The sequence below is a fragment of the Megalobrama amblycephala genome, linkage group LG2 (genome assembly GCF_018812025.1).
Source record: "Megalobrama amblycephala isolate DHTTF-2021 linkage group LG2, ASM1881202v1, whole genome shotgun sequence".
NCBI classification, from domain to species: domain Eukaryota; kingdom Metazoa; phylum Chordata; class Actinopteri; order Cypriniformes; family Xenocyprididae; genus Megalobrama; species Megalobrama amblycephala.
Genome location: NC_063045.1, coordinates 6748846 through 6765567, shown reverse-complemented (window position 1 = coordinate 6765567; position 16722 = coordinate 6748846). Strand labels below are relative to the sequence as shown.

Sequence of the window (16722 nt, the reverse complement as noted above, 5' to 3'; positions counted from 1 at the left end):
CTCCGGAGGGTAAACCCTTTGAAGGGATTAGGGCATAGGGATGAACCATAGACTGTAAAAATGGAACGCAGGGCCTGACGTAATCTGACCTGGCCACGAACCATTGCCATGACGATGAGGCAAGTCCCCTGCAAAGACAGCTGTTTGATCGCACCTCACTCACACACAACAAAGCACTGGAAACGTGACATCGCAGCTTGTTCGTTATAAAAAATAAAATACAGTTTAAAAAAAAAACAAACATATAAAATGTACAGTAGTCCGTAGTGCAATCCGTGCCATTCAGCAAGAGCACTGCTCCACTTCACCGAAAGAGAGAGGTGTAACACCATGAGAGCAACGCAGGTTTACCTTCAGTTTCGTTTTAAATTAATTCGTTTTGGCTTGTTTAGCTACATGGTTGTATATGACTATGGGTCACATAAATAAAAAGGGTCGCGCGGTAATTTATTCAAACGTCTCTCTACCGAACTACCTAGCTTAATTTGCAGAGGACGAAGAAAAAGCACCCGTTTGATAGCCTAAATGAGCCAGTAGTGGAGAAATAATAACTTTTAATAAATAATCTTTTTTGAGTAACGACCCCAAACACTGTCGTCCTTGCTGGAGTGTGATGTGATTTGTGATTTGACGTGATTTGTCACATGTGCAGGTGCGCTGGATTGTGTACAACCCAATAGGGTGTCAGAATTGTATATGTTTATTCTCATCCAACCACAATCACATTCACTCTATCCAGATGGCACGATTTATCTGGATAGTTGTTTTTTTGTTTTGTTTTTTCAAGCCGGAATGAAAACAAGCCGAAATGAAATAGGAGTAACGAGGCTATTTTTAAAATGTAAGGAGTAGAAAGTACAGATAATTGCATGAAAATGTAAGGAGTAGAAGTAAAAAGTCGTCTGAAAAATAATTACTCCAGTAAAGTATAGATACCCGAAATTTCTACTTAAGTAAGGTAACGAAGTATTTGTACTTCGTTACTTGACACCTCTGATTAGTGATTAGTGTGGAGTGTGTGCAGGTGACTGGCAGGGAGGATTATGGGAATTGGAGTCAGGGAAGTGACCGGAACATGACAAAAATGTTGTTGATTCTTTTCAATATATTTTTTTAACCCTTGCAACTGTTACATATGTAGTAAAGAGTTAAAATATGAGGATTTTTTTTTTTCAAGAGTTTTTTTTTTTTTTTTTAGAATCAAAAAGATACTAATGTCAAGATACCAAAAGCCAGAAACATATTATGAACTCAAATATTTCTCATCAAAACCAACCCAGGCAGCCAAATGCAAATGCTATCTCTTTTGTTGCTTTTGTTGTTGTGATTCAGAGGTCAAATATGACTGACAACTCAACACTAAAGACACCATTAGATCTGCTAACATCTGATGACATGCTTCATACCAGATTACAAAACTCATTCATGGCTTCCCAGCATGCATTGCTGCGTGAATAATATGCAGCTGGATTTGTTTACTATTTATACTTGAATATGTTTTGATTGTCACCATTGTTGAGTTTTGCATGATGAGTGTTGATGAGAAAGAGAATAAATTAATTAATAGAATTATAAATAAATTAATAAAAGTCAAGGACCATGAGCCAAATAAAAGCAAACACTGATCATCATAACAGTAACTTCAAACAAAACATTTTCATTAAAATATCAACATTTAAACATCTGTTAATTCACAAGAACTTCTGTAGATGTCTGACAGAAATAAGTGAAGCTGGTAATGCTGTTTGTGGAGTTGTTTAATCCTCCTCTGCTGAGATCTTGAAAGATTAAATGTATTAATTTATCTTCAGTTGATTTCATCTAAGGCTGTGGCAAATCAGTTCCAGTTTGTGTTGTTGTTTCTCTTTCCTTCAGTGATTCTGCTTGTTAACTCTCAGGGGTCGGCAGTTACCGCCTCAATTTTTTTCTTACCAGTATAAAGAAACTCAAAATACTCTGTCAATTTTGGACATACAAATAAGAGTTATACATTATTCAAAACTGTGAAATGTCTTCTTTTATTTGTGTACACTCGGAGTATTTTTTGCAAAATAAAGAAAACTAACATGATGCGTGATCTGTCGTCTCTCTCTGAATGAAGTCCAATCTGATATTCCTCAGAAAATGAACTGTAACTTAGTGAATACTAATCACACAAACATGAGACATATGTCTAAAGAAATGTTGAAATGTCTTTTAAAAGGTTTTTAATTATGTAAAACGAAAACAAATACTCTCTGTTTATGTAATCTGTTTAAAAAGAGAGAGATGTCAGTCGTTCGCGAGTCATCGAGATGTGGTGAGGAATAATTCTAAAAGGATTTACCTCAAAGGAAGAGCATGACTGGTTTCAATTCCATTTTGAGGATCAACTTGATCAAGCCGAGGATTGTGAATGGTACATTTTTTAGTATTAATTCTTTATTCTAATCGAGATATAGACTAGTGTCTGTCAATATTAAGATGCAAAAAGACTGTATATATCCAAAAACTATATTTGTTGTGAAACGGAGCAAAAAATCTAAAACATAACTCAATGTTAACTTCTTGTTTGTTGAACTGTTGCATAAAATCAATATCACATTTGCAATCATGCTGATGTTCAGGGAAAACAGCACTCTTGCTAGTGTGTTACTGCTTAACTCGGTCACATGACATTCATATAAAAAGATATGAAAGTCATCCAGATTTTATCCTCATATCTTGATGTTTGGGGGAATTCCAACTGCATTATAACAGACTACATCACGCAGAGAAAGCATGTACTCTTAAAGTGCACGTGCAAGAGTTTATCGTACTTGGATAAAAGACACTTCACCCACAAACTTCCCAGCTAACAGAATTTTGTTCTAAGAACGTTCTCCAAACATTCACGGTTGGTTCTGGGAATGTAAAAAAATTCAGTTTTCTTGACGCTAGAGGAGCGTTTTTTTTATAAGGTATGACGTTTCTCAAATGTTGTTTCAACTAAATTTTGATTTAAAATTCAACATTCTAGGAATGTTCTAGGAACAAGTACATAAAAATGTACAATTTCCTTAATGTTAGTAGAATGTTATTTAAAGGTTAGTACACAGCAAATTTCCCAGTGTTAAATTAACGCTGCTCAGGGTTTATATGAGTCCACACTAAGAGTGTTATAAGTAACACTGAAGTTAATTGTTGAAGTTAATTAGGTAAAGCCGAGTTCAGACTGCACGATTTTAGCCCCAATTCATATTTGGCATGCTAAATATCTGGACCTGTCGCCATTTCAAAATCCTGCTGTGTGAAAAGTGTTCTGACTGAAAACTACATTGGCGATGTAGATGTTTCAGAATCACAATCCGATCATATTTGTCAATATGATCAAATATGATTGACAGGCCAAACAATTTTGGTAGTAGAACGAGGAAGTACAAAAAGCACCTTTCAAAGCTTGGCACCAATCCTGCAGCCAACCTGACTACCAGCAATACAAAGCCTTCAAATTGGCAGTGAAGTGAGCAGTGGCGAAAGTCGCACTCTATGATCAGCTTTACAAAGAGCTGGACATGCCCTGAAGGAGCAAACAAGATCTACCAATTGGCCAACGCCCGCCATCATGCAACACAGGATACCGGCCAAGTCAAGCCTGTCAAGGACAATGACGGCAACACCTTGCGAGACGCACCCTACATCCTTCAGTGCTGGAGGTGCAATGCAGAGGTGCCGAGATCCTTGCCGTCATTTTCAACCAAATTTCTCAGATGACCTGAATGACCAGCACGACATTACCCATTTGGAAGGGTAAGGGCGACGTCGCGGAATGCCCAACTACTGGCTGATTTGTCTCCTATGCCACGCCATGAAAATCTAACAAGGAATCCTGGATGCTAGACTACGCCAGATCACCACCATCACGCAGAATCAATGCGGCTTTTTCAAAGACAGCGGAATGACGGACGTTTGACAACATCCAGCACGACCTGATCTGGCATGTTCTCCAGTCCCACAATGTCCCCGAGGCCTACTCCAGTGGATTCTAGTGCTCTACCTCAAGCGCACCAGTGTGGGTAGAATCCCGGTCGGAACATCGCCACCCTTCACCATCATCATCGGAGTCCATCAAGGATCGGCCCTCTCGCCGCTCCTATTCATCTTCTGCATGGACACAGTGATGGCTGACATCCAAACTGCCCACCTGTGATCACTCCTCTTCGCTGCCGACGTTTTCCTGGAGAGTGAAGACCGTCAACAGCTACAAGACCAAACGCAACAATAGAAGACCCAGTTGGACGAGTACGGAATGTGGCTCAACATCGAGTATATGGAATGTGGCCTCAGAAGAACAAAAGAACAAAATGAACAAAAGTCTGAAAAGAGGACAAACATCATCTCCGCCAACATTTATTAGGGAGCTTTTTAAACTACTTATGATCCACCCTTACTAGAATTTATATAGTTTTATTGTAGTAATTATGGTAAATTTGGCTAACTTGTAGAATTTATAATCTATTAAGATAATATATTTTCAGATTTATATTACACCTGTGACATCTTCTGTTTTTTTCTATAAGATATGTGTAAGTTGCTATTTTTCATAACAAATGCTATGATAATGGAAAATGATATAGTTTGACTTCTTATGACACAATGAAGTAGAAAATTCTGTCAAACTGATAAGCTTACATGTGCGTAAATAATATAAAGCTGAGTTTACAGAGGTTGCCGGGGAAACAGCTCTATTTCTGCTGTTCCATATGCGCCACCTACCGACAGAGAGTGGTTTAAATTTCCATTCAGCCTGACTACTGTTTTTGTGTGTTACACCACATATTTTTTTAGGACTACACCACTGCTGTCGACACATCCCCGCCGAAGCCTGTGGTCGCTCCTCTTCGTTGCTGACGTTTTCCTGGAGAGTGAAGACTGTCAACAGCTGCAAGACCAAACACAACAATAGAAGACCCAGTTGGACGAGTACGGAATGTGGCTCAACATCGAGAAGTATATGGAATGTGGCCTCAGAAGAACGGAGTCATCAGCATCGACAGCGAAGAAGAAGACGAACAATTTTAAATACACTGGATCCATCATCAGCAGAACCGGTGACACCCTCCCAAACACCTGAGCCAATGCCACCTGGATGAAATGGCGCCAAGTGACCTGCCTCCTGTGCGATCGATGAATGCCCATTCGAATGAAGGCTAAAATTTACAAGACCGTGGTACGGCCAGTGGCTCTTTACAGATCGGAGTGTTGGCCAGCAACATCCAAGCACGAGCAGGCCCTCAACGTGATGGAAATGTAAATGCTGTGATGGTGTCTCGGGCTGACGTGATGGGACCACGTGAAGATGTCGGAAAATGTATGGGCATCACCCTGATCGTGGAAATGATGCGAGAAGGCTGACTCCGGTGGTACGACCACATGATAAGAAGTAGCGAAGCAGCAACCACACAGAAGACCCAAAAAGCAATGGCTCAACCGTTTGAAGGATGACATGCGGCACATCAACATCGCCCCAGAGGATGCCCTGGATCGAGCCAAATGGAAATGGGCATGCAGAACAGCGGACCCTGCACCAACGCAGGAAAAACGATTGGAAGAAGATCAAATATGTCTGACAGCTCACAACACTAAATAACACCAGTAGATACAGATATCTAATCCAATATTTCACTCTTCTGGTATTAGTTTTCATACAGGCCCAGCATTCATTTGAAAATGCAAGATCAGCAAAAGTTTGTTGATTCTCATGATGTTAAAGTAGACAGACGTGTGAACGGAAACAAACTGAGGCTGGGGGAGGATTCACACACAAAACCAGATAAATATCACAGTTCATTCATGCAGTTGTGTCTCGAAGAGCACCAAGGCCAGCCATTATTCCCATCATAACTCCGCCAACCAGAATCCGTCAGCTCCCCAGAACCAGCCAGTGAACCCATGCAAATTGAAAATACCCGTCTATTTTCAGCTGAGCGGCACAGACGGCTGACCCAGAACCTTTGCTTGTATTGTGGACAATCTGGGCATTACATCTCTGAATGCCCCACTCGCCCAGTACATCCCATGGTAAGTGTGATCATTCCTTCAATTAATAAGATGAAACCACTAACCACTGTTGTAAACCTTACTGCTGCCAGTTAATCTCTTCTAGTCAGTGCCCTCCTTGATTCTGGGTCAGCCGGGAATTGCATCTCGTGGATATTCCCCAGTGTTAATCCCACTTCAGTGATGTCTTCTGCCCAAGAACCTCATCCGGATACGTCAGGGGGGCGAATGGAAGATGGCTTTTGTGACCCCTACTGGCCACTAGGAATCCTTGGTCATGCCGTATTGACTTGTCAGCGCCCCCTCCGTATTCAAGGATTTCATCCATGAGGTGCTCCGGGAGTTTGGCCGACCATTGCCACCATGTTGCGGAGGTCCTGCAATGCCTGAGGGAGTTCAACCTGTTCCTGAAAGCAGAGAAATGTACCTTCCACCAGCCCTCAGTGCAGTTCCTTCGCTACTACATCGATCGCAGTAGCATCCGGATGGACAAGAGGAAGGTTTCTGCTATCAAGGACTGGCCCATTCCCACAACAATTAAAGAACTTCAGAGATTCCTTGGATTTGCCAACTTATATCGACGCTTCATTCAAGGTTACAGTATCATTTCCACTCCACTCACAAATCTCCTGCACAGCAAGCCCAAGTCTCTGTCCTGGACTCCAGCCACCACTCAAGCCTTTGACACTCTAAAGAAAAGCGTTTACCACCGCTCCCCTCCTGGTGCATCCTGACCCAGAGAAGCCATTCATTGTGGAGGTCAACGCCTCTACCACCAGAGTGGTAGCGGTCCTATCTCAGCAGCAGGGGACTCCAAGTAGACTCCACGCATGCGCCTTCTTCTCCTGCAAACTCAACCCGGCGGACGTAAACTACGACATTGGGAATAGGGAGCTTCTGGCCATCAAGCTAGCCCTCCAGGAGTGGAGGCATTGGCTCGAAGGAGCCAAACACCCGTTTGTTGTATTAACTGACCACAAGAACCTAGAATATCTTTGAGACGCAAAACGCCTTAACCCGTGCCAAGTAAGATGGGCTCTATTCTTTACCCATTTCAATTTCTCCATCTCGTATCATCCAGGATCCAAAAACGTAAAGGCTGACACACTCTCCCGCATCCATGGTCCTGATGAAAGCCCAGAGATTCTATTCTACTGGAGAAACTCTTCGTAAATCCCATCGTCTGGTCCGAAGAAACCCTTCCCAAGTCCAATGCCTCCACCAACACCCCGCCGGGTTGCCCCCCAGGTTTGCTCTACATCATCCGGACACGGCGCACTCCCCTCATCCATGCATCTCTCACGTCACTGGGCACTGGCCACCCTGGGGTCAATGAAACCCTCTTGTAGCTTAAACAACATCTTCCCTCCGGGAAACTCCAACCTCTGCCCGTTCCCAATTGTCCTTGGTCACACCTAGGAGTCGATTTCATCACCGATCTTCCCGCATCTGATAACTGTACCTGCATACTAGTGGTTATGGACAGGTCAGGTCATGTTGTCTTATTCCTCTAAGAGGACTGCCTACAGCAATGGAAACTGTATTTTCAGATATTATGGAATTCCAGAGGACATAGTATCAGACCGTGGACCACAGTTTATCTCCTGGGTCTGGAAGGCCTTCTTCAGACTCCTAGGTGTGACCGTAAGTCTCTCTTCCGGCTATCATCCCCAGACGAACGGGCAGACGGAGCGGAAGATTCAAGAGATCGGCCGCTTCCTTCGTACCTTCTGTCACGGCCACCAGGACTCTTGGAACCAGTTCCTGGGTTGGGCCGAGTACGCCCAGAACTCCTTGCGACAGCCTACCACCGGTCTCACCCCGTTTCCATGCGTACTCGGTTACCAACCCCCACTGTATACCAGCAGTTGACTACTGGTTCCGAGAGAGCGAGAGGGTCTGGGACTCCGCACACCACCAGCTCCAACGTGCCCTATGCAGGCGCAGAATGACAGCCGACCTTCATCGCTCCAACGCTCCGAACTACCAGCCGGGACAGAAGGTCTGGCTGTCAACGAGGGACATCAGGACGCGCCTGCCCTGTAGGAAGCAGAGTCCCAGATTCATTGGCCTCTTCACCATCGTCCGGCAGATCAATCCCTTCACCTATCAACTTCAGCTGCCACCTGAATATAAAATTCACCCCACTTTCCACGTGTCACTGCTTAAGCCTCACCATCCATCTGTTTCTCTTCCCACAGAGCCTGGGAAACCGAGGAACCCCCCCTTCCTATCATCGTGGATGACGGAGCTGCTTACCTGGTATGTGACATCTTGGTGGTCGCCTGGAGTACCTTGTGGATTGAGAGGGCTACGGTCCCGAGGAACGCTCATGGATCCTCAGGAATGACATACTCGTCCCCAGCCTGCTTGATACCTTCCATGCCACTCACCCAGAGAGACCAGCACCCTGTGGCAGAGGTCGACCACCATGATGTCGGGGTCCGCGGCCCTCAGGAGTGGGCCGTGGAGGGGGGGTAATATCACAGACACGCCAGGCTCTACCCGCACACAGACACAGTGAACGTCTTCACCAAAGTACTAATTGTACACACTTGCATTCCATCAGCACCCTCATCAGCAGCACTATAAAAGACTCACGCTCTCACTCAGTCAAGACTCAAGGACTCCCACGAAGATACTTGCCTGTCTCCAGCGTGTTCCCTCGTCTCCCTGTTGTCTCCTCGTCTGTCGTGAGTTCATCTGTGTCAGCTCAAGCTTCAAGTGTGTCATCTGTCAGCCATTCCTGCAAAACAAGACAAGTATCAGTCATACATCTCAGTCTGCCAACATATCTGCTTGTATTCACTCACCTGCACTCTGCCCACGTATCCTGGTTGTTCAATAAACATTATTACCTGCATTCCAGTGTTTCTGTCCCCTTCTGTATTGTAACAGGAAGAAGCTTATTGTACTCCAAACCGGTCATTTCTGTAGGCATTAAACTGCCATAACTTTAAAAGACAATATCTTCGTTTGCATTGAACTTTCAGCGCTGTAACTTTGCAAATACTGTTAATGCTCAAGCAGCAACATTACACACTAACTAAAGTTTAAAAAGTGAAATCTCAATGAACCTCTCCTTCAAAGCTGCAGTCTGTAACTTTTGACTCTTTGTCGCCATCTCTGTTTGAAACCTGAAATTGCAGTTATTTACGGCTTTTAATTCTTTACATGGGTTGTGCATCGGCACAACTCCTCAGTGCAGATGAATCTAATGTTTTTTTGTTTTGTGCCTAATGTGTGGGTTGTCATATCAATGCACCAGTGTGGATCTTCACTGTACTTTGGAATTACAGATAGGCTATGTCTTGGAAGTATGTCCAAAATAAGAAGCTTCAGCAGAAAATGTCATCTGTATGGAGCCCCGCACATGACATGCAAGAAAAAAAATGAAATCGTGCGCACAATTTACTAATTCATTCCCTCAATTTACTAAAACGTGCGCACGATTTACTATTTCGTTCCCTCGATTTATAGTCATGTACATTTATAGTCCTCGATTTATAAGTCATGTGCATGTAATGTTTGCACTTTATATTATCACCTAAATTTCCCATGATCCTTCCATGTTATTTAACTGTACAGTAATTAATGTTAGATCTGCATTATATAGTTAATTAAAATGTATCTCAGGGAACATGTACAGGCATGTTTATCAAGTTAGACGCATGCGCTGTTAGCATGTGCTGGGCATGCAGTGCAGTAGCATACTAATTTGTATAGAGTTTGTGTGTGTGTGTGTATATATATATATGCTGATTATACTTATAACTAGTATTAAAGTACTGCTTTATAGATCTAGTACTGTTTATAGATCAATGATTGTACAATTGTTTATTTATATTTTTGTATATAGTGTTTACAGAACCACACATACATGACATTTGCACAATAAATCATCTCCCTGATAGCACACATACATCTTGGAGACGTCTATTTGATGTCTGTGTTTACGTCATTTTTTTAGAGTGTTTGCTCATCTGCAATACGTCTATAGGACATTTCCTGTCAGATGTCAATTAGATGTTTAGAAGATGTCTTTAAAGGGTTAGTTCACACAAAAATGAAAATAATGTCATTTATTACTCACCCTCATGCCATTCTACACCCGTAAGACCTTTGTTTATCTTCGGAACACAAATTAAGATATTTTTGTGAAATCTGATGTCTCAGTGAGGCCTGCATAGACAGCAATGACATTTCCTCTCTCAAGATCTATTAATGTACTAAAAATTAGTACACTATATATATATATAATTACTTAATATTAATCTGTGACAAACCTTGTTTTTGTTTGTTCTCCGTGTCTATGTTTGATGATGTAGATGAAGTGACGTCGGTGATGGAGGGAAATTCAGTAACTCTAAACTCTGGTCTTGCTGGAATGAAGAAAGATGATGCGATTTATTGGTGGTTTTATAAGACTTTAATAGCTAAGATCAATAAAGAGGACAACAGCACCACTTTATATCGTGTACTTGATGGGAGATTCAGAGACAGACTGGACAGACTGGACAAACAAACTGGATCTCTGACCATCACAAACACCACAATGAAACAGACTGGAGTTTATAAACTACAGACAATTGGAGCAAAACCGTCATTAAAGACATTCAGTGTTTCTGTCTATGGTGAGAAGAGATCATTTTTCCTGACCTTCAAACATTCTTACTTTATAAACCATTTCCATTTTGAAATGTTAAATCATTATATAGTTTGAGATATAAACACTCACTCGACACACTGGACCAAAAACAAGATTGTTAATTAAATTTATTCATATTTCTGTTTATTCTGTCATGTTTTCCAGCTCATCTGCCTGTTCCTGTCATCAGCAGTAACTCTTCACAATGTTCATCATCATCATCATCATCATGTTCATTGGTGTGTTCAGCTGTGAATGTGAGTCATGTGACTCTCTCCTGGTACAAAGGAAACAGTTTATTGTCCAGCATCAGTGTGTCTGATCTCAGCATCAGTCTCTCTCTACCTCTGGAGGTGGAATATCAGGATAAAAACACCTACAGCTGTGTGCTGAACAATCCCATCAGCAACCAGACTCAACATCTGGACATCACTCACCTCTGTCACACATGTGCAGGTACGGCAGTGCTGATATTAGTTGATGTCAGCGCTGATATTAGTGTTTATTGAGTGATCTGATCTCAGTTTGATGTTTTTATTCCTCAGACTCTGTCCACTGTTGTGGTCCTACTGAAGCTGTGATCCGATTGGTCCTCTCTGCTCTGGTGGGCGTGGCTACTGTCATTATTCTGGTTTATGACATCAGATCCAGAAGAGCTGAACGAGATCAAGCACATATTCACACATCAGGTAACTAATTGATGGTCATTTCTCACACACTAATTTTGCATATATATTTGTGAGATTTACTCATTAATGGCTTTATATGTTCATCTTTTCCAGGAAGTATTGAAATCTAAAGCAGAACGCTGAACTTTAAAGATTCTTCAAGTGTGTTTTTTGTTCTTCTAGTGTTTTTGTTGTAATAAATACTGATGATTATTTGAGCTTCTCTCTCTCAGTGTCAGATTTTTTTAATCTTATTTGTAAGGCTTTGTTGTTTATACTTCTCTCAGATACAAAATTAATAAAGAGACACACAGATCTCACTTTACTAATACTGCTGTTCATCTGTCATATGTATTTGCTTGCTTTTATCAATAAAGTTTTCACACTGAGCTTCAAAAGTCTCTCCATGTTTTAATACATTATGTTGAGCGCCCCCTGGAGGAATACTAACTTTGTATATGCAGTGTGCCACATGTAAAGCTTTACATTATTAAAGTATTATTTGGAAATGTTTAAATTAATATTAAGAACATTTTATTTTTCTATACATAATAATAAACAAACAACTTCCCCCGCAGCTTTTCCTTTAACCTGAGCAAACACTGATTTGGGACACACTGTAATATACTTTGAGATCACAGTGAAACACATAAACAACATATCAGAGCTCCATTTCCTCCATCAGGCAACAATAAAGTCTTTAAATGTGATTTGTCTCTGTGTCTCATCTGAGGATCAACACCTCCATCTAGTGTCTCACCCTGAATTTACACGTTATTTACTCGATAAAGCCTCTAGATGACACTGTGTTCAGTATTATGTGACAAATACTATGTAACAAGTAATGCTGGGTACACACAACAAGATAATCGGGCTGATTTCGGGCCGATTTCTCCCCTTTTGACAATCCTAGGTAATATCCCGAATATCTTGATGGTTGTGCAGAATATTTTATCAGATTTTCCTGTGGTGTGAGATGTGTTAAGAGAGACCGAATCTGCTCAGAAGAACATCGGAGGAGCCCCGATCGTGAATCGTAAATATTCAACATGTTCAGAAATAGATCAGAATATATCAGAAATCCTGATGTAGGGACAAATATGTGCACGCTCTGGATATTATCATGTGAAACGAAACAATATCCAATTAGAAAGCGAGCTGACAGAAGACGGAAGCATAACAAACATGGCGCAGCACAAAGTTAAATGGATTTGGACAGCAGAGATGGAGGATCAGCTTGTCGATTTGCGCAATAGAACGAGTATTTATACAACATGTCCTGTAACTTACCAAAATCATTCCAAACACTATCATCGCAATTTCTTCCTGCCTATCGTCCGCAATGTGAAGTTCCTGGATCTAGTAAGAACTCTAGTTTCTGGAGTTTGTTTATTAGGTCTGCGGGGCAACCGCCCAGTAAAGCATTACAATAATCTAGCCTTGAGGTCATGAACACATGAATTCACTTTTCTGCTTCTGACATTGGGAGCATTTGTTGTAATTTAGAAACATTTTTAAGATGGAAAAAAGTGGTTTTACAAACACCAGAAATACTACAAACACACTTCTACACTTTGGTATCAAATCTACACTTCTCAGTTTCTTCAGATGAAATGACGAAGGTAAACTCAACTAGAGTTTTAAAAGAGTTATTTTTCTCAGATTCACCAAAATACCAAAGTCTGCAATCAAAAGCAAAACATCTGCTTATGAACTCAAGCATTTCACATCAAATTTTCCCAAGACCAAAACTTTCTGGTAACCAAATGATATTTCTCTAAATTAATGATTACATGTTATATTGAATTTTGTTGTAATAAAAGAGGCAAACATTATAAATGTGATTTACTGCCTATTGAGTCAAATGGGCCCTGCAATGTTTTTTTTCTCTTTATTTTATCTGTACAAGCATCAGTGTGTCTGGTTTGATCTGTCAGATGGGTAAACGGCTTCTGCTGGATGTTTGTGGTTTATTCGTGTGTCAGCAGTTTGTGGCTGAAGTGTTTCTTCATTTTCTCTCCTACTAATAAGAAGCTCACAATCTTCCACTCCACACAAAACAACTTTACACTGAAATAAAGTCCACAGAAATAAAACCCATCAACAGTCACAGGTCAGAGGTCACATATGATTGACAGCTCACAGCACTAAATAACACACCAATAGATACAGCACAGCAAAACTTCCAGTGTTAAATTAACTCTCCTGTGAGTATATGTGAGACCAGACTCAAGAGTGTTAAAGTGTTACATTAAGAGTGTTAAATGAACACTGAAAGTGTCAAATTAACACTGAAGCAGTGTAAAGTTAATGAGATAATTAAATGATTAATAGAGTGATGATTGACCATTATTGAAGAAACCTGATGATAACAAGCAGAATCACCAAAAGTTTCGAGTCACCATCATGTAGATCAGGGTTTTCTTTAGTTGAGCTCTTGTCCCTTGACATTTTGATATTAGATTTTCTTTTGTCTGCTGTAGCTGACTTGTATTGGTATTGGTTATGTTTTCACATAATCATTATTTGACTTGAATCACCAAACTCATTTAGGCCCCATTTACACTGCTTGGTTCAAGTGACCCAAATCCGATTTTTTCCTCTTATGTGGCACAGATCAGATATGTGCCACGGCCGAAAAAGTGCATGGATTCCGATATTCACAGATCGGTTTCAGGCCTCATTCATATGTGGAAATAAATCAGATATGAATCAGAAACGTGCGTTTATGCGCCTAAATGCGACTTCTGCGTCATTGAAAAGTAAGGGTTTTTTTTTAAACATTTCACAGTACAGACACACCTATAACAAACAGAACTTCTCTAGTCGACTGGCAATGTATTAATTTAATTTGTTTGTGGTAAATAAAAGGCGATCTGATGTTGAAATGTGTTACTCTTGAAATCACACTGTGATGACGGCTCGTGCACAGACGCGCGCATCACTCGTTCACAGACGCTCGCTTTACTCGTTCACCCATAGTGGAGACTCTACCCATTTGTTCCATTGAAACCACAAATATAAAAAGCACACAAACTTGTACCTGCCCTTGATATACAATCACTGATGAATGCATTGGTTTTAATTACTAAAAAAAAAACTAGTATAGGAAGGCGGATTCGAACCCAAAATCTGTGACATGTTTAACAAATATCTACCCGAGTATTATTCAACTCACACGCTTCCAGCGGAGCTGCGTATAATCACTGTTGTGAAGAATTTGTATTATTTTGATGTATGGATGTAACTATTGCATTAAAGGGATACTCCACCGTTTTTTCATATTAAACTATGTTATTCCCTTAACTAAGACGAGTTGATACATACCTCTCTCGTCTCAGTGTGTGCACTAAATCGCTCTGTCTTGCGGCGAAACTTTGTTAGCACTTAGCTTAGCCCAGTTCATTCAATAGGGGCGAAGCAGAGAAGCTACCAAACACGTCCACGTTTTCCCTATTTAAATACAGTTACTCGAGTAGTGTAACTCGACCTAGGACGGTGACACAAAACAAAACGTTGCGCTTTTCTAAGCGTGTAAAATGGATAACTATATTGCATGGCGGAATACCATAGCAAGTGCTCGGGAGCACTTTGACTTGGCGCAGTAATATCTTCACTCGGCCCCCGCTCCCTCTCCTGTAAAAGTCACGTTGGTTCTATTGACGGAAATGAGAGGGAGGAGGACTTTTCACGAGTGAAAACGTGGAGGTGTTCGGTAGCTTCTCTGCTTGGCCCCTATTGAATGAACTGGGCTAAGCTAAGTGCTAACAAAGTTTCGCCGCAAGACAGAGCGATTTAGTGCACACACTGAGACGAGAGAGGTATGTATCAACTCGTCTTAGTTGTTACGTCTAAGGACGTATTCATTGTGTTGTAATGGGTGTGTGTGTTGGAGTTGGTTGTTTGCTTTTTCTCTCTCCTGTTCTTTTTCCCTCTCGTTATGAAACAGGTGTTCCAATCAGATGGGTTCAGTCCGGTCGTGGGTGACTGGATGTTGACGAGAAGGAGTGAGGATATAAGACGTGGTGGAATACTGGAGAAGAGAGAGAGACTTCCTTTCATCGGGGCAAACACTTCCTCCCGTGGCCCAGACTCATTTGTTGTTGTAGTTTTTGTATATTGTGTATGAGTGAGTGAACTCAGTATAACAATTTAGGTGTGCTCTTTACCAGAGAGAGAATTGACGTTGTTTAATATTCTTTGATTTTGTTTGTTTTACGTTGCCTATGTTTGCTAACGATTTATGTTCTTTTTTCCTTTAAGGGAATGTAGGGGGAGGGTGCCATTTTTGGTTTGTACTTCTACCTTTTTCTCTTGGTTATGGGCAGGGAGGGAGAGAGGGAAGATATATGTATTTTATTTGTGCGTTATCTTTGTCCAGGTAAGTTAGAAAATTATTGGGTTAGTTAGTTTGGGTTTTGTTTGTTATGTTGGCTTAGCCCTCCCCTGAAGTTTTGTTCCCAATTCCTTTGTTAATGTTTTGAGATTCTTTCAATTAAAAAAAAAGAACTAATTTGAACTGGTGTTTGTGTTGATTCTGGGACGGGAGGTTGGATTGCCCCGGTTCTCTCTCCAAGACTTTTTTTTCCTTTAGTTATTTTTTTTTATTATTTATTTTCTTATTTTGTTACTGGCTCCCCACCCCTAGGGGTAGTTATGTAACATAGTTAAGGGAATAACATAGTTTAATATGAAAAAACGGTGGAGTATCCCTTTAAAATGGTTTCTATATGAATTCCATGTCAATAAATTAAACTCCATGTACCATTAAAAATTATTTGTGATGTCATATATGGTATTTTTGGTTTGTTTCGCTAAGTGCAGTCACTTACAGGTCACTTTTAAAAGAAACATAAGCACATCATCCAAAAACAACAACAACAACAACAAAAACGGATATGGTCAAAAGATCGGATCTGGGCATTGAGACTTGCAGTGTAAATGCATCCTTAGAGCCCAATCTCTGAGTTAGATTTACATTATTGATTACAGCAGCACTGTGATTCTACAGCACAAGATCAGCTTTATCAATATAATCCAAAGGATTTCTTAAAAGTTGTTCTGATTCAATCAATCTTTCTTTTAGGCACACACAGACATCAAGAATCAGCATATGAATAAAGAACAACTTTTAAGAAATAAATATTGATTATATTGGATTATATTGATAAAGTTGATCTTGTGCTGTAGAATCACAGTGCTGCTGTAATCAATAATGTAAATCTAACTCAGAGATTGGGCTCTAAATGAGTTCAGTGATTCAGATCAAATAATGATTTTGAGAAAACATAACCAACACCACCTGATCATCTTCTCTCTTTGCTTGCATGGCTGTTACAACAGCCCAAACAAAATATGATATTAAAAAGTCAAGGGTCAAGAGCTCAA

The 16722-nt window shown here is 40.7% G+C and overlaps 1 protein-coding gene across 1 annotated transcript; it reads left to right on the top strand.

Annotated features, from left to right (window-relative positions):
* Positions 1 to 6344: 6344 nt before the first annotated feature.
* On the top strand, positions 6345 to 6752 carry LOC125262600 (uncharacterized mitochondrial protein AtMg00860-like). Its single transcript, XM_048181443.1, has one exon. The coding sequence runs from the start codon at positions 6345 to 6347 to the stop codon at positions 6750 to 6752; it is 408 nt and encodes a 135-aa protein (XP_048037400.1).
* The last annotated feature ends 9970 nt before the right edge of the window (positions 6753 to 16722 follow it).